Source organism: Oryctolagus cuniculus, chromosome 7 (assembly GCF_051225735.1).
Source record: "Oryctolagus cuniculus isolate XC-2025 breed Fujian yellow rabbit chromosome 7, ASM5122573v1, whole genome shotgun sequence".
In the NCBI taxonomy this organism is placed as follows: Eukaryota; Metazoa; Chordata; class Mammalia; order Lagomorpha; family Leporidae; genus Oryctolagus; species Oryctolagus cuniculus.
In genome coordinates, this window is record NC_142873.1 from 14,258,231 (window position 1) to 14,276,009 (window position 17,779).

The 17,779-nt window shown below is 54.5% G+C and overlaps 1 protein-coding gene across 5 annotated transcripts in view; it reads left to right on the top strand.

Moving 5' to 3' along the window:
* Positions 1-17,779, top strand: part of CNPY1 (canopy FGF signaling regulator 1) — a 136,698-nt gene that overhangs the window by 85,830 nt on the left and 33,089 nt on the right. For all 5 annotated transcript variants that reach the window (XM_089336875.1, XM_070077231.2, XM_070077232.2 and 2 more), the window contains one exon: positions 2,575-2,687. In XM_089336875.1, the coding sequence (XP_089193001.1) occupies positions 2,575-2,687 (113 nt within the window). The remainder of the gene's footprint in view (positions 1-2,574; positions 2,688-17,779) is intronic.

The window sequence follows — 17,779 nt, forward strand, 5'->3', positions numbered from 1 at the left end:
GGAGGTGTCTGGGCCGGGACCCACCCTGGTGCTCCAGCACCCTGCACGGGGACCTGCTGTTCCTTCTCAGGACGACACGCCGCCCTCTGAGTTGGCCCAGTGGCCAGAGTGGCCACGCCTCCTTCACTGATCATTTCTGTCTCTGCCTCCCACTGTCTTCCTTCTCACATGGCAAGGGGTCAGAGGTGTCCGAACATCCCAGCCCTCTCCCCCGTCTCTGTCTGGCCTGGCTCTGAGCTCTTTGCAGGCACGCTGTGTTCTTGGTGTGCTTCAGGCACCCCCAAGGGCTCTCCACTGCAGGCAGCTGACAGGGAGCATCCTGACCCTGGGGCAGAAGGTGCCATTCTGTCTGCCAGTGGGTGTAGGGAGCTCGGAGGAGCAGCGACCTGTGGCTCTGGTTCAGGTGGAGGAACGCCAGCCAGCGTGCCACAGAGGCCTGCCCCTGGCAGGACCCCAGGACCCCGGCCCTTCACAGGTCACTGGGCTATCTCTCGTGGTACCCTAGTCCTGAGCTTGGCCAATGGCCACACTCCAACAGTGGGATGGAGCGGCAGGGGCAAAGGGGGAGGGCTGGCTCTTTCGGAAGGCTCTAGAATGCATGATTTTGGAACCAAGGTGCGAGGTCTGGCCGGGCCGTAAGCTCTGTCCCTAGGGAAGAAGGGGGGGGGGGAATGACTGTAGGGACAGCTTTGTGGCCTTTGTGTGCCACAGTCGGTACACATGGTGAGTGCTGATGGGGATGCAAAGACATAGTGTTGGATGCCTCTGGCCGTGGCCTGAGCAAGCCATCTGTCTCTTCCTGGCTGTGGCCTTGGAGAACCAGGCTTCTGGGCTCTCAAGGACCGGGTGCCCCTGACTGGATGCACTGGCCAGTCACAGGTGATCACAGCTCTCACTGATTGAGGCCACCAGGCTGTAGGCAGCAGAGTCAGGACGGCAAAGCCTGAGCTCCGTCTGACCTGCGTGCGCAGATGGCGGCTCGAAGCCGCACTGGGTAACCAAGAAGCCCAGACGTAGCTGCTCCGTCTCCACGAGCTGTGTCTGCGAAACGGGACAGCACTAGGATCACCGTCGGGGAGCTGTGTGTTACAACTGTCGCATGACCTGCCGGCGTCACCTGGAAGGCAGCTGCACTGTCTCTGGGGACCTTCATGCATCTCATCGTAGCCACTGCAGGCTGTGCCATCAGCCACCGCATTCTGATACACAATCGGAAGATAGTGCAAAAAAGTACAGGGCCCAGATCAAACTCTGGGCCTATGAAGGTTATGCTGTTGTAACCAAGAGACGCCCGCATATAGTGGCTTGAGTAAGACAGAAGCCCTGTGCCTCATTTAACAGCCAGGTGCGCGGTCAAGACCCGCGGGCAGCCTTTGCGTCACAGCCTTCTGTACGTGGGCTTCCTCCCACCTTATTTCTCAGCAGGTCAGGTGACCCTGTCCACAGGCCGGCCACACACAGGGCCTCCAAGGTCAGTTTCCAGTTCAGCCAGCGCACGTGGGGTCGGAGGCTGCCCTTTGTTCAGGTTTTATTTCTGAGAATTCAGCTTCAGGGCCAAACCTAAGTTGTTCCAAGCTGGGCAGCCTGGGAAGAGAAGAAGAGAAGGGACCCCAGGAGCCAGCACTAGGTCCACAGCCCAGAGGAAGTCAGCTTCAGAGGGTCCCTGGGGATTTCAGCTCCAGCAAAAATAGATCTTTGGGGGTTTTGGACAAACGTTTTCCATAATGCAGGAGCTACTGGGGTGTCGTTAGTGCAACCAGAGGGCCTTTGAGATGTCTGACAGACGCAGAGTGTTGAATGTCTTCCTTTCTTTAAAAAAGGTGTATTTTATTTTTATAAAAAGCTTTATTTATTTGAAAGGCAGAGTGACAGAGAGAAGGAGAGAGGGAGAGAGAGAGAGAATCTTCCATCTGCTGGTTCACTCCCCAGATGGCCTCAACAGTCTGGACTGCACCAGACCGAAAAAGCGTATTTTCAATGCAAGGTAAGTTGTATGCAGTTTTGAAGCTGGCACTGTGGCCCAGGAGGCTAGGCCACTGCTTGCAACGCCAGCACCCCATAGCAGAGTGCCAGTTTGCATCTCAGCTGCTCCACTTCTGATCCAGGCCCCTGCTAATGCACCTAGGCAAGCAGCAGAGATGGCTTGGGTACTTGGGCCCTCACCACCCCCATGGGAAACCTGAATGTAGTTCCTGGCTCCTGGTTTCAGCCTGGCCAAGCCCTGGCCATTGCAGCTGTCTGGGGAGTGAGCAGTGGGTGGAAGATCTCTCTCTGGATCTCCCCTTCTCTTTGTCACTCTGCCTTTCAGATAAACAAACAAATAAATGTAAAAAAAAAAAAGTGTGCGCAGTTTTCAAAGCCAAAGATTATAGAAGAGAACACAGAGAAGACTTCTCCCTGCAGCTGTCCTTGACAGGCTCAGAGGACAAGCCTCCTCCAGGTTGCTAGCTCCTGTCTCGAGCCATCGAGCTCTCGAGCTGGGTGTGGGGGCCGAGGGGCCTTCCTCTGAGCCCACCGAGAGACCTCGCTCGGGCTCTCCTCCCCCTGACCACGGTGGTCTCGTGTCTTGTTCAGCATGCAGGGCGCTGATGGACGAGGTGGAGTATGACGTCACCAAGGCTCGGCAGAAGAAGGCCAAGGTGGGCTCCTTCCGCATCAATCCTGACGGGACGCAGGAGAGGAGAAAGGTAGCGGAACAGGCATCGTGTGCAGTGTATAATTGCGGATATGGCAATTACGAACCATTTATCCAAACAGCAGTTGGTCTTAATCTTCTAACCTTTCTCTTGTTCAGGGTACCAGCTCTAAATTGCTTCCGAGTCCTGGGGGACCCAAAGTAATCTTTAAGCTTGAAATTGAAGTATCTCTCTCAGCACCTAAATTTGTGTCTTGTCAAGTCGGAACACATTTCGGCACTGTTGTTCATCGGAATAAAAATAGCGCTTCCGTGGTTCTTGGACGAGGCCAGCGGGGGGCCGGGGAGGCGGAGAGGGCAGCGTAGGGTCACCCCTGGGCACTCTGCCTCCCACCTCCCTCCCAGATTTGCAGATTTCTAGTGCACAATTCCGAGACCCAGCTCCCAGGATGCACTTATTGACATACTTGCAAGAAGACCATTCCAGAGGGGCTCACCCAGAGGGTTTGATGTGGCCGGAGGGCCACTGTCAGGGAGGTCCCTGGGAAGCACATCGAGGGGACGCCTCCCTCTCTGAGCACCCAGCTGACGAGCGCCCCAGTATATTAGACGATTCCAGTGTCATCCAATGCGATGCGGGATGAGAGAAGTTGTTCCCAACAGCATCCAACTCACTCGGAGCTGAACAGAACTTGGCTCTGGACTGCTCGCAATTTGCTTTTGGCTTCGTGCACTGCACCCAGCTTTCGAACAGCTTGTGCAAGCAGCTGTGTATGGTCCACCTGTGTGGAATTGGCTTCGCAGTGGAGGAGGGTGGGCAGGGGTGGAGAAGGAGTCACGGGAGGATGCCCGTGGCTGGGTTGAGCTGTGGAGCTGGGCGGGGCAGGAGTTTAATTCGCCTAAGTTATGGACAAGGGGGAATGTTCACTCGCTGGGAGCTCAGGGTCCAATGGAGACTCACGTCTTCTGGAGGCAGCTCTGGTAGTTTCCGCAGGGAGGACCTTGTGTCGATCCACCGGCAACTGTGCTGCAGGTCTGACACCTGCATGCTGGGATCCGGATTTCCTGTGTGGTCACCTGGACACCACCTCCACCTGATCCCCCCCACGCACCCTGACCTGGTCCCTGACCCTCAACTGGAAGTGGGATTCTACTGTCAAGCAGGGCTGGGAAGCACGTGTGAGTGTGTGTGTGTGTCTGTGTGTATGTCTGTCTCTGTGTGTCTGTGTGTGTGAGTGTGTGTGTCTGCGTCTGTGTGTATGTGTGTGTGTGTGTGTGTGTGTCTGTGTGTGTGCCTGTGTGTCTCTGTGTCTGTGTCTGTGTGTGTGAGTGTGTGTGTGTCTGTCTCTGTGTCTGTGTGTGTGCCTGTGTGTCTCTATGTGTGTCTGTGTGTGCGTCTGTGTGTATGTGTGTGTGTGAGTGTGTCTCTGTGTGTGTCTGTGTGTGTGCCTGTGTGTCTCTGTGTCTGTGTGTGTGTCTGTGTGAGTGTGTGTGTGTGTCTGTCTCTGTGTCTGTGTGTCTGTGTGTCTCTGTGTGTGTGTCTGTGTGTGTGAGTGTGTGTGTCTGTCTCTGTGTCTGTGTGTCTGTGTGAATGTGTGTGTGTGTCTGTCTCTGTGTCTCTGTGTGTGTCTGTGTGTGTGCCTGTGTGTCTCTATGTGTGTCTGTGTGTGCGTCTGTGTGTATGTGTGTGTGTGAGTGTGTGTCTCTGTGTCTGTGTGTGTGTCTCTGTGTGTGTGTCTGTGTGTGTGAGTGTGTGTGTGTGTCTGTGTGTCTGTGTGTGTGCCTGTGTGTCTCTGTGTGTGTGTCTGTGTGTGCGTCTGTGTGTATGTGTCTGTGTGCTCTTATTTTGGTCACTTAAAATGTAGGTTAGCTGAGCCATTGTCGGTGTTCCTGGGCCAGGAGAAGGGAGGACATCTTTCTCTCCAGGGTCAAAGGGCACAGGAATGTGGAAGAGACTTGGCACCTTCGCGTGGAGGGCAGGGCAAGGGGCGGAGCCTGGGGAGCCGTGGCCAGGAGGAAAGTGACTGCTCTTTGTTGGCGTCTCCTGCAAGATGGCTTCCAAACAGCTTCTAATTCTGCTGGTGACCCTGCCAGGTAACTCTTATCCGTGTCCTGCTGATGAGAAATGAAGAGTCCAGTTCAGCGGTGCCTGCAGGGCCCATGGCAAATGGGGGCCCGCACCTCACTCTCACACTGCCTCCATGGGGGATTGGGCCCAGGAGTCTGTGATCAGGAGGCCTGGGCCTCCCAGGGTGTTTAATTCCAAAATGAATTTAAATTTACCTGGAGAAAATAGGCCACTGTCCTCCCCTGCCTTCGACTGTCTGAGAAATTCTCACTTGGAGGCTGTCAGGTTGCAACAACTTTTCAATAGCTCGAAAGGGATCACTTGGCTGCGATCTCACAGTCACAGCTAAGGAGGCTGCTGTCATCCCGGGTGAGCCTTTCGCTTGGAGCCGCTGCCTGCCTGGGCACAGCGCAGGCCACCTGCCCAGCCCGAGTCACAGATGGGAGAACCCAGCTTCAAAGCCCCGCTGTCTGAGAATGGGGTGGCCTTGCGTAGGGGCCACCGGTCAGTGTTCACAGCGTGCTGTGCCTGCAGCTCACCTGCGCCCAGGAACTCCACTGTCTTCCCCTGGGAGTTACTAGAAGGTCTCACGTCCTTCCCACTTAGAAAACGCCCCCGTGCAGTGATTCCAAGACCTGTGGCGTTCCTTCTCTGACCAGTAGGTCTCTTGGGCAAGGTTGAAATGCAGTGGCCCTGGCTGTGGGAGCCACAGCTGTGAGCTCATCTCGCGGCCGGCCCACCCCATTGGCTGGGCTCCAGGCGGTGGTTACCGGCGACGATGTAGCTGGTGCGCTTGGTGTTCAGCAAAGAACAAAAGAAGGGGCATGGACTAGAAGGGAGGTGTAAGCCCACACACCCTGCCTGGGCAAGAGCGTGGCTGGCCCCGGGCGTGGCTGGCCCTGGGGGCCATGGACACATCTGCCTGCACTTTTTCCTTCCCTGCACCTCCCTGAGCGTGGAGCCACACGCTGAGTCCTCATAGCCCAGGGAGCACACATGCAGGGACCTTGGAGAACCCACCCCTCTGGGAGGGGTGAGGAGAGTGCCCTGCGAGTCAGATCCCGAGGGGGACCAGGGCAAGCAGTGCAGTGAGCCAGCCTCTCCAGTGCCCTTGTGGGGATTGGTTCTGGAATACTTCCCCAGGTCTCTCTTGGTCAAAAGGAGAATCAAAGGAAGCTGAGGTCGCCTGTCTTATGGCCCCCGAGAAAGCTGCTCTGTGCCCACCAGGCTGCTGGGTCCCGGCAGATCCGGGTGAGGGGCGAGTGGGTGAGGGTCTCCCACACAGCAGGAGGACCTCAGTGTCCTCCCAACAGCTGGCCAGTTCGGCGTCTTGCCTCTCAAGATGCCCTGGAGCCTGTGGGAATCGGGAGCGTGCCCGTCCTGCTTGCCCGGGAGCACCCCCGCACCCCTCCCTGTCTCTGGCATTGTTCCCAGTCCGCATACTTTGCCGTTAGCAGCATTTGTGACTTTTAGAGGAATCCACCAGCCTGCGACTGCTCATGACTCCTCCCACTGAGTTCATCAAGGAGCCTGGCACACACGCAGGGAGCCCACGGTTGCGCCACAGCCTCGCCCACTCCTGGGGCTGCAGGGAGTAAGGCTTGTGTCCCTCTCGTCCTCATCGGCCAGCTGGCCTGGGCTCAGCCGCTCTGTCATCCTGTCTGGCTCGGGCTCTGAGCTGGCTGCTTGGAGCTCTTGTTCTGGTCTTGCCTCCTTCCACCCCCAAAAACACCCATGTGCAAGAGCTGCCCTGACCACAAGGGGTCACTCACTAGAGCTGTGGAGACTTCCAGAGCCCTGGATCTGGGGTCCAGAGCCTGGCCACCTGCAGGAGGGAGCGGGCCCTGGAGGACTGGGAGGGACGTGGGGGGACATGGTCAGAGTGGGGCAGTTCTGTTTCCTTCCAGCTCGAGCCAACTTCCTGCTGCCCAGGCCTGCCCCTGTCGGCCTGGCAGCCTTCTCCAGCTCAGCAGGAAGGGAAACCAAGTCCTCTGGTCGTTCTCAGCAAGGCTTTTGGGGTACTTCTCTGCGGCGGCACCCCTGAAGTGTGTCCTGTACGGCTGCTTCAGTGTCTGCAGGGGAATTGGGCCCGGGTCAAAATGCAGCTGGGACTGGCGATCCTATGGAGAACCTCCCAGTCTCCCATTTCTAGAACCTTCCACATACACGGCCCTGCGAGAGCCCCAACACAGGCAGTAGCTAAAAGGCCCCTTCAGGGCTGACTGTCTCCCCCATGAGCACCAGCGACCCTCACCCCTCTTGGGGGCGAGGGTGGCAGTTAACAGCTCCTGGGCGGGACGCAGGCCCTGCTCTCTCCACAGTACCGAGCAAGACCCAGGGGGCAGACCTCTTCCTGACCTGAAGCTGGCCCCTGGGCGGGCTAGAAGGGAGGAAGGGGAGTCGAGAGGTGCCAGGAATGATTGGGAAAGAAGCTTCGTTTATGTGAATCGACATCACCCCGTGGATGCTCCCAAGTCCTCAGCGATACGGATTGTGTGGGGCAGCCATAGAAAGAGAGATGTTGGACGCCCCAGCTACCGGTCCAGCACAGACCTCCGCGTTTACTGGCTGGCTTCAATGGCAATGTGCTCCTTCCTGGAAAAGAGGAGGTCCCCTTCCCATGCATGGTGCTTCGTGATAAAGGCTTCTTTGCACAGCAAGCGCAAGGAGGAAGCGGGTGCAGGTGCACTCACTGAGGGCGGGGGTTCCGAGAGCTGCCTCCTGCTGGTGACAGGCGAGAGACCGCTCCTGCTGACTGCGTTGTGGGGAATGTTCTCACCTGACATTTCTCCTGCGTTATTATAAAGCTGTGTTTGTTCACCAAAATGCAACCAGCATTTCAGCATCAAAATACTGAATTCTTCTTTCCTTGTTTTTTTTTTTTTTTTAACAAATTGAATTAATGGTAGTTTCTTTTTAAAGATTTACCTGTCTATTCGAGAGGAAGAGCCACAGACAGAAAGGAGACACACAGAGAGAGAGAGATCTTCCATCCACTGGTTCACTCTCCAAATGACTGCAATGTCCAGAGCTGTGCTGATCTGAAGCCAGGAACCAGGAGCTTCTTCTGGGTCTCCTACATGGGTGCAGGGGCCCAAGCACTTGCGCCATCTTCCACTGCTTTCCCAGGCCATAGCGGAGAGCTGGATGGGAAGAGGAGCAGTTGGTACACAGACTGGCGCCCACGTGGGATACTGGCGCCGCAGGCAGAGGCTTAACCTATGAAGCCGCAGCGCCAGCCCCAGTAGTAGTTTTAGTAAAATACACTGAGCAGCATGGCACAAGACGATTTGGAGGTAGCTGTTTCATGTTTGATTTTTAAGCAAGTCTGATCTACCTCCCTTAACGATTATGAAAGTCAGACCTCACAGTGAGGGTGGAACAGTGTTCTTTTCTCAGACGGGCACTCAGGTCTGGGGCCCAGTCTGTGGCTCACGCTTGCTTTGTCTTGGCCACGAGGTACAGAATGACCAGTTCCTTGTGCTTGTTACTAAGTAGGGCCAGGAGCCTGAGTGACCACACGGGGTACGAAGGCTTCTCTTGCTTTGGCTAACTGTGAGAATAAGGCCAAGTTCTCTATAAAACCTGGAAAGTTCAAATAGAGAAAATTGTACTAGTCAATGAGAACTGATGATGAGCCCAATATCCTGTCTCGACTAGTACTGGATGCCATTTTTATTCAATCTTTTTCTTTGTTAAAATTTATTTCTTTATTTGAAAGGCAGAGTTACAGGCAGAGAGAGGGAGAGACACAGAGAGAGGTCTTCCATCCACTGGTTCACTCCCCAAATGGCCACAATGGCCCGAAGTCAGAAGCCAGGTGCCTTTTCTGGGTCTCCCACATGGGTACAGGGGCCAAAGCACTTGGGCCATCCTTTGCCACTTTCCCAGGCCATAGCAGAGAGCTGGATCAGAAGTGGAACAGCCGGGACTCGAACCGCTGTCCAGATGGGATGCTGGTGCTGCAGGCACAGCTTTACCCACAGCTCCGGCCCTTATGCAAATTTTAAAACAATTCTGCATGACAGGCATTTAGTGCGGCAATTAGGATGTCACTTGGGATGCCTGCATCCCATACTGAGGAGTCTGGGTTAAGCCTCCACTAGGCTTCCCGTCCAGTTTCCTATAATGTGCCCTTGACCAGCAGTAGTTAATGGCTCAAGTTCTTGGGCTCCTGCCACCAACGTGGGAGACCTGGCTGGAGTTCCAGGCTCCTGGCTTAGGCCTGAGCCAGCCCTGGCTATTGTGGGCATTTAGGAAGTGAACTTATGGTTGGAAGATCTCTCTCTCTCCATGCCTCTATCTCTATTTATCTTTCTGTCAGTCTGCCCTTCAAGTAAAACAAATAAGCAAATAAAATTTGAAAAACAAAACAACTCTGGGAGGTAACCATGGCTGCTTTAATTCATTTCATTTTAGAAATGTAGACGGTGAGGCTCAGACAGCTCTGGTAATTCATTAAATGTTGACAGATTGCCCAAATTTTCTCATAAATCAATTGAGACAAATTCCAGTGTCACTTGCTATTATTGATGGAGCTACCGTGTCCTGTTATATACTGCACAGCACCAAGATACTGTGGCATCCAGGAGCTGTGTAGTGCACAACCTGCATAATTGTACCTGGGCCCTGTTTGCTAACACAATGAGAGAGATGGCTATTGTCACAGGCCTCCCGGGAGACAGAAGGGCATCTGGGCCACCAGGAGTCTTCTCACCCACTAGTGTGGTCCACAAAATTGGTCTAGTGGGGTGCAACCAGCAAAAAAATGTGTAAAAGTTCAGAGTGCCTCTTACAGCAAAGGAAAGCATTGGTGGGGACATTTTATATAATACTCTGTAAGGTAAAAAGTAGGTCATGTCCAAAGGCTGAAAGCCGCAGAGCAGATGGCTGTCCCAGCATGGAACAGTGGCCTAAAGAGATTTCATTTGAAAAGCTGATGAAGGGGCCAGCATCGTGGCATAGCGGATCAAGAGCTGCCTGCAATGCCAACATCGCAAACGAGCACTGGTTCAAATCCCAGCTGCTCTACTTCCAGTCTAGCTCCCTGCTCATGTGCCTGCAAACGCAGTGGAAGATGGCCCAAGTGCTTGGGTCTCTGCCAGATGTGAGAAACCCTGATGGAATTCCAGGCTCCTAGCTTTGGCTTGGCCCAGACCTGACCACTGCAGCCATTTGAGGAATGAACCTGCTCTTTCCTTCTCTTTCTCTCTCTCTGTAACAGATGGTTAATACTCAAAACAGTGCCACCATGATTCCTGACTATGCAAAAATATCAGAACTTCTCAGAGTGCGGATATCACAGAAGTGGTGGCTTTGGGTTTCGTGGTCTCTACTTCTTACAGCCCCAGGACCTAGGCAGGCACAACGAAAGTAGATTCCAGCAGCCTGGCTCCTGGCTCCTGGCTCCTGGCTCCTGGCTCCTGGCTCAGGGCCACTGCAGCCTTGGGTGGAATCTAGCTGTATGCTCCGGCCCCACCTCCTGGGGGCTGGCACACTAGATCTGAGTGTGGTGCAGCCTAGAGGAGGAATCTGTACCCCACGGGGGTTTACACTGTGGCCCAGAGGCTTCAGCAAAAGCCGGGGCGAACACCAGGTGGCAGGAAGTCCTGGCCAGTTGTGTGGAGTGCACTTGCCGTGACTGTGAATGGGGGCACAGCCGACAAACACGATCAGAGCAGAAAAGGGAGAAGCTGTGCTTTTGTAACAGACAGCCCCAGCCTCCCTCCCAAAACTCCTTCCTACATCAGCAAAGCCCCACGTGCCCACAAAGAGACTACTCACCAGGCAAGGGGACCAGGACACTGGGACCTGCTCGAATCCATCCAGACCCCGCCCTGAGCTGGGGATACCCCGATCTGTCTTGAACACGTGACACATGGGGGCCAGGAGACAGACACAGAGCTGTGTCAGATTGGTGTGGGGTTGGCCAGTGGACAGCACTCCGGAGACCATGGGACCAGCCAACCCGAGGGCCCAGCATAGCTGATAGAACCTGAAAATAAGGTGGGCGGGGATAATTCCCTGTACTTCCTTGGGTTTTCTGGCCAGTAAAAGAAGGGACGGTGTGCAGGTGACATGCAGGGCTGGGGAGTGACATTTCTGAATCAGCCATTTCAGGGGCCACCCTAGGCTGCTTTGTGGTGCCACATGGGAAGTAAGTTATACTTCGGCAACAATCGCAAATAAAATCATGTTCGCAGGAACCTGTATGTTGCCATGGGAAAAAGTCAGAGAGGTGTTGTCCTAAGTACAAGAAGAGAGGTGATTGGCCAGTGTGTGCAGATGAGGTCTCGTGTGTGTTGGGGGGGGGGGGGGGCGGAGCCTCTCAGAGAGCCTGTGCCTTGATTGATGGGTGCCACCTCTGGCTGCTCAGTTTCTTTTTTTTTTTTTCTTTTTTGCGTTTCCTTAACATTTTTTCCAATGGTGAACACATTGTTTCTTGTCTACTTCAAATGCATAAAACTTGTGTTTTTTTTTTTTTTGAGGGGGGCAGGTGGGAGAATTAAAAGAACTTCATGTTAGTATAGAGATTCCAATTCTAAAAAGTAGCATTGTTCTTAGCAAAATGGAAAGCTACACACACCAGCTGATTTCTTTTTACAAGACATCATGATGTTTTTGTCTCTTCTTGTGTTATTCTTGTCGCTCCCCCTCTTCATGGAGGAGCAACACTGAACCCTGCGCTGTTCTTTCGTCTGCTCGGCCCTCCCCGGGTTTGCTGCTGGTTCTTCCCGGGTTGGCTACTATCCCTTCCACCTCCGTGGAAGGGCAGTTCCCCCTGGCCGCATTCCCCACTTCCGCAGGGGAGCGGCACACCGCCGGCCGGCTCTCTCGGGGGCTGCACGGGTGTTCCTTCAGCTAGATGTTCCCCATAGATGTTCCTGGTGCGTGCCGTCTCTCTCCTCCTTTATAGTCCTTCTCTGCCAATCCCAACTCGGCTGCCCACACGCCGAGTACGCTGCTCTCCAATCAGGAGCAAGTCCTACAGTTAATTGGTTGAACTGGAGGCAGCTGTGCGGAAGCTGTTTACTTCTCTCCCAGCGCCATATTGTGGGAGAGCAGATGCATAGAATAAGTCCTAATTCGAGTAACTTAGTCTGGTCCGGATTGCTCCCCACAGATCCCCCTTTCTTTTTATTTTTTAGCGTTGATACGCGCCTGTCCTCGGTGTCCCGCGGCACACACTCTGCTCTACTTGCTAGAGCCGCCACAGGCTCTTACAAGTCCTATCAATCAGGAAAACCGAATCCGGGTCCTCTCTTCGCCATGTTGTGAGGAGGTTTTTAGGCGCTGATGCGTGCCTGTGTTCGGTGCCCCGCAGCGCATGCCCTGCTCTGCCCGCAGGGGACTTACAAGACCTATCAGGCAAACCGAATCCAAGCCTTCTCATTGCCTTATTGTGGGGGAGACTTATTAGTGTTGGTTCGTGCCTATCTTCGGTGACCTGCAGCTCATACTCTGGTCGAGCTTTGCTGGCGCTTACCGCCTTAAATCAGGCAGACCGAATCCAAGCCTCCTGATTGTTGCATTGTGGGGAAGCTTTACTGATGTTAATTCGTGCCTGTCTTCAGTGACCTGCGGCTAGCCGCCCAGGTGCTCATCGCCTCACTAATCGGGCAGACCGAATCCAAGCCTTCTAATTGGGATGTTGAGGGGAGGCCTTATTTTCTCTATTTCTCTATCTCCGGGCATTCCTATTTCTCCCATTTTACTTCTATCTTCCAGCATTCCCATTTCTCTTTTACTTCACTTCCAAACTTCTGTTTCTCTTATCCCCGCAGCTTCCCGGCACCTCGCCGCTTCAGCCCGCGCGCCTCTCTCATCTGCGCAGCTTCCCGGCTTTGCGCGGCTCGGCTTGGCTTTGCGCGCTCCGCGGTCTCCACGCTTAACCCTTTCGCGTCTGAACCACGGCCTACGCCAGCGTTCCCTATCTATTCACGCCCCGTGCTCTCTCTGCACGCGGCGGCTTCCGCGAGTAACACAGCGTAGCTTGCGTCTCCGCCACTAGGATTCAATCTAAGTTCCCCGGGCTAGCCTGGCGAATTCAACCCAGCGTACGTCTCCGCCCCACGATTTGGCTTCCCATCCTTTGCTCCCCGGGCTAATCAGACGGATCCCAATCTGGCTTACGTCTCAGCTTCTGGTTTCAACTTTTCGCCCCCTATTCCCGGGCTAACTTGAGAACCCCAAAGTGGCTTTCGTTTCCGCCTTGGCCTGCCCCCCGCGGCTTCAATTTCCCTAACATTTTTCTCTACCCGGTATGTTTCCCCAAGCTTTCCTCCAACAATACTCCTCCCTCATTTCTCCTGGCCTCTCCCCACAGTCCGCGTCCGAGTCTGTTTGTTCTAGCTTTCACTTTCGCTTTCGACCTTAGAGATTTCTCCCAGCTTCCCCCCGTAGTCCGTATCCGAGTCTATGCCTAGGCTTTCAATAGCTTCTTCCGGCTCCTTTTCGTCCGGTTTTTCCCTAGGCTGTTTCGAGTCTATCTCTCCGATATTTTCCCTAGTTCTTCCCGTTTCTTCCCTCCTAAGTTTCCTATCCGTCCTAGGTTTCCTATCCAAGTCAGGTTTCCTATCCGAGTCACGGCACCATTATGTCGCTCCCCCTCTTCATGGAGGAGCAACACTGAACCCTGCGCTGTTCTTTCGTCTGCTCGGCCCTCCCCGGGTTTGCTGCTGGTTCTTCCCGGGTTGGCTACTATCCCTTCCACCTCCGTGGAAGGGCAGTTCCCCCTGGCCGCATTCCCCACTTCCGCAGGGGAGCGGCACACCGCCGGCCGGCTCTCTCGGGGGCTGCACGGGTGTTCCTTCAGCTAGATGTTCCCCATAGATGTTCCTGGTGCGTGCCGTCTCTCTCCTCCTTTATAGTCCTTCTCTGCCAATCCCAACTCGGCTGCCCACACGCCGAGTACGCTGCTCTCCAATCAGGAGCAAGTCCTACAGTTAATTGGTTGAACTGGAGGCAGCTGTGCGGAAGCTGTTTACTTCTCTCCCAGCGCCATATTGTGGGAGAGCAGATGCATAGAATAAGTCCTAATTCGAGTAACTTAGTCTGGTCCGGATTGCTCCCCACAATTCTCTCTTCTTTCTGTAATTCTTGTTGGCCAGTGACCTCATTTCTTTCACCACGCACCAGAAAATAAACAGATACTAGTATGTTTGGTAATAAATAACCCCACTGCTTCATAAAACTCTCTCCTTTACTCTCAAAAAAGAAAATGAATGAATGAATGAATACTCTGGACCTCAAAACCATCAAATTTGGGAGTGTATACATTTTTATTTCTCATTTGTTTGGTAGCTTTTCTTGCTTATCATCTTCTATGCCATTTCCCCTCTCTCTCTTTTATTAGAAAAGAAACTTGGGTTTAAAATGCAAGCATGATTCTCAACCTGTTAGGCCACCAAGCCGGCCCCAAGGTGGGTTTGCCAGCAGAGGCTTGGTGACTGTAGCCTCCACGGCTTCAGTGCCATCCCCAGAGAGGCGGCTTCTTGTCCCACGTCACAGCCCAGCGCAGGCCAGAGGCAGCATCTACTCCACGAGGCCATTCAGGGGCCCAGGCGCTCCTATCTGGTGGCTGCCCCCTCTTCCGGTCCTCAGAGCCCTCTGCCTTCAGCAGGCAGGTGCACAAGAGAGGATGTGAAGGTTTCTGGGAGGTTTTTATGGGCACACGTGAGATGTCTTAGGGGCCAGCACTGTGGCATGGTAGGCTAAGCTTCCTCCTGCAGTGCCGGCATCCCATTTGGGCACCAGTTCAAGTCCCAGCTGGTCCACTTCCAATCCAGCTCTCTGCTATGGCCTGGGAGGGCAGCAGAGGATGGTCCAAATACTTAGGCCCCTGCACCCATGTGTGAGACCCAGAAGAGGCACCTGGCTCCTGGCTTCAGGCCATTGTGACCATTTGGGGACTGAACCAGTGGATGGAAGACCTCTCTCTGTGTCTCTCCCTCTCTCTGCCTATAGCTCTAGTTCTCAAATAAATAAATAAAATTTTAAAAAAAGAAACAAAGTGGGATGCCTTAATTCGGTCCCCATGTGCTCCCCCAGCTGCGACAGGGGCTGGCAAGTGTTGAGCTCCATGTCCAGGTGCAGAAGGACATGGAGTACAGTGGCCCACAACAGTGCTTGCTGTGCTGGTCGTTGGAGAGAAGCGTGGGAGCATGGGACAGAGAGGCCCCTTGGTGTGTTCCTGGATGTATTTGTGACCTGAGTGAAGTCCCTTCAAACCTGTTACTGTCAGTCTCAGCACAGTGCAGCCTATAAGCTTGTTAACCTCCCATTGGAGACAGAAGCAACCAGCCCAGCCCATGCACCTGTGTTCCGTCGTGGGGACTACATTTCAGGGGACTGTATACAGGTAACGTGTGACTCCAGTCCCTGTTCTGCCAGTGCATGCCATGGAGTCACAGTGTCCCACCTGAAATAGAACCAGATAGATTCTCACTGCTTCTGTTTTTTAAAAAAGATTTGTTTATTTGAAAGGCAGAAATAACAGAGAGAGGAGGGAGAGGGAATCTTCTATCTGCTGGTTTGCTCCTCAAATGGTTATAATGGCTGGAGCTGGGCCAGGCCAAAGTCAGGAGCCAGGAGCTCCTTCTGGGTCTCCCACATGGGTGCAGGGGCCCAAGCAGCTGGGCCATCCTCCACTGCTTTCCCAGGCCATAGCAGAGAGCTGGATTGGAAGTGGAGCAGCTGGGACTCAGTCCGGTGCCCATGTGGGATGCTGGCACTAGGCAGAGGCTTAACCTTCTAGGCCACAGTGCCAGCCCCCTCACTGCTTCTGCACGTGACCAGGGAAGCCCAGATTCTGATCTGTGAGGGTCTCTTGCCTACAGTCCTTTCTTGTGCCAAACCATGGGCCAAGTCAAGTCCAGCTACAAATATAAGAAGCACTCAAGCTATTTCAAAGGGAAAGGAATTGCATACAGGGGGTTGGATGCTTCTACCCTGTGCGCCTGGGTCAGCAGAGGGCTGCTTTGCCTGCTGCCAACTGCAGAAAGCAGCGCTGGGAGGTCCCAGTGGGTTGCAGGGCCCAGGGTGGGCTCCTGCTCAGCTCTCACTTCAGAGCCACATAGGCCTTCTGGACCTGCACCTGCGAGGGAACAAGAGTGGAAGGATGGCAGCCCCACCCCCTGCCTCATCACACCCAGTAGCATGGCTGGGTGTTAGAGACTGCCCTAAAATAACCTAGTGTCCGACCAAGACAGGCTTACCAGTGCCAACTGCAGTAAGAGGACCGCCTCTCCCACTGCTGCCCCTCACCCCCAACCCCAGTCACCTACAAGTGCGAGGCCTGATTCCTTGGAGAGCCCCAGCTGCAAATGAGTCTTGGAAGTGTGAGCTAGAAGGCGGGACTGGTGCTGAGTGGCACCGTCCTGAGCCTTCTAGAATGAACGCAGTATTTGTGAGGAGGGAAGGGAGGATGCCAGTACTGCCATGATAGTTCTGTTAATCCAAGCCTTCCTTTAGGTCCCCCAACACACACTCCACCTACCGGACCAGCTCCACCCAATAAGGCTTGAAGTCAGGCGACAGGCCAGGAGATGCGTTCACGCCCAGTGTGTATGTGGGCCTGGGTGTGCACGCGTGTGAGTGTGCACATGCATTTGTGTCATGTGTGTGCCTGTGTGTGCTCACGGTTGTATATGTGTGTCATCACAGCAAGGTGGGTGTGAGACACAGTCACTGTTTGAACGGGGCACCACAGCAGGCAGTGGGGTCTTGGGCAATGAGGAGACAGTGTGCACCCAGGGGCTGGGGAAGGACTGCACATCCGGAGTCCTGCCTGCCTGGGGGTCTCATGCTCTTCCCGGAGGGACCAGCAGGGGGCCCTTTCCCCTAGGGCTTCCCGTCCTCCGGCCACCTCAACAAGGGGTTAACAACCCCCTCCTCCTGCCCAAACCACAGGGATTAGACCTGGGCCGGGGAGGAGGGGAGGAGTGACACAACATTAGAAGGGAAAGAGCTTATTTTTAATCCTGTTGGTGGGTGCTGAAACAATGAAGGGAGTGCAAAGCCCCTGGAAGTGTGTCCCTGTGGGGGACAGGCCTGCCGCCGGGAGCAGGTAACTACGAACACCATTTGCTCCTCGCTGTGGATAGCGTGTCTGCCGTCAGAGGTGCTCAGCTCCTCCTAATGCCTGAGTCGTGGGTGAGTGCCATTCCAACTTGATAGCAGCTTTCGCCTCCCTGGGTGGGTCCCAGACAGGCCCAAGATGATTGAGCAGAGTGAGGGCCGCTGCTCGTGAGCCTGGACTCTGCTCGCACCTGCTGGTCCTCCTCGTGCTGCGGCGCCGTCCTGGGATCGCTCCACCCAGCACACCTGTGACACGATGACTTGCCAGCCAAAAGCAGAGTCCTGAATCACAGCTCCTGGCTCTGTCCTTCCTCCCATCCTCTCTGCCTGCCGGGGAAGCGGGTGGGAGGTCAGGAAGGGCAAGCCCTGTCTACCTCTGTCTGGAGCCTTTGCGGGTGTTTGCAGTGAGGCAGAGCCATTTGGAAGATTCTGTGGGGCTTCCGCTGTGGCGTAGTAGGTTAAGTCTCCATATGGGTGCAGGTTCGAGTCTCAGCTTTTGATCCACCTCCCTGCTAATGGCGTAGGAAAGCAGTGGAAGATGGTTCAAGAGCTTGGGGCTCCCTGCATCCACATGGGAGACCCAGAAGAAGCTCCTGGCTCCTGGCTTTGGATCCGAGCCCAGTTCCAGCCATTGTGGCCATCTGGGGAGCGAACCAGCAGATGGAAGGCCTTTCTTTCTGTCTCTCCCTCTCTCTGCAACTCTCTCAAATACATAAATAAATCATGTATGTATGTATGTATGTTCGTATGTATGTATATAAACCCTATCTGTGCAGCTCCCTGGAGCTAGTGAACAGCACTGGGGGGCTGTTGCTTGCTGTACAGTGACCCTTACTCCCTTGCAGCAATGAAAGGCACTCAGGAGATGCCAAGGACTTTTATCGGTAAGGAGCAGCCTTGAACGGGTCGCATTTGGGAGGTTTTGGTTCTTAATGGGAGGGGCAGGAGAAGGGAACCCGTTTTGTTTTCTGAGTATAAAGTGAACTCTCCTACTGGAT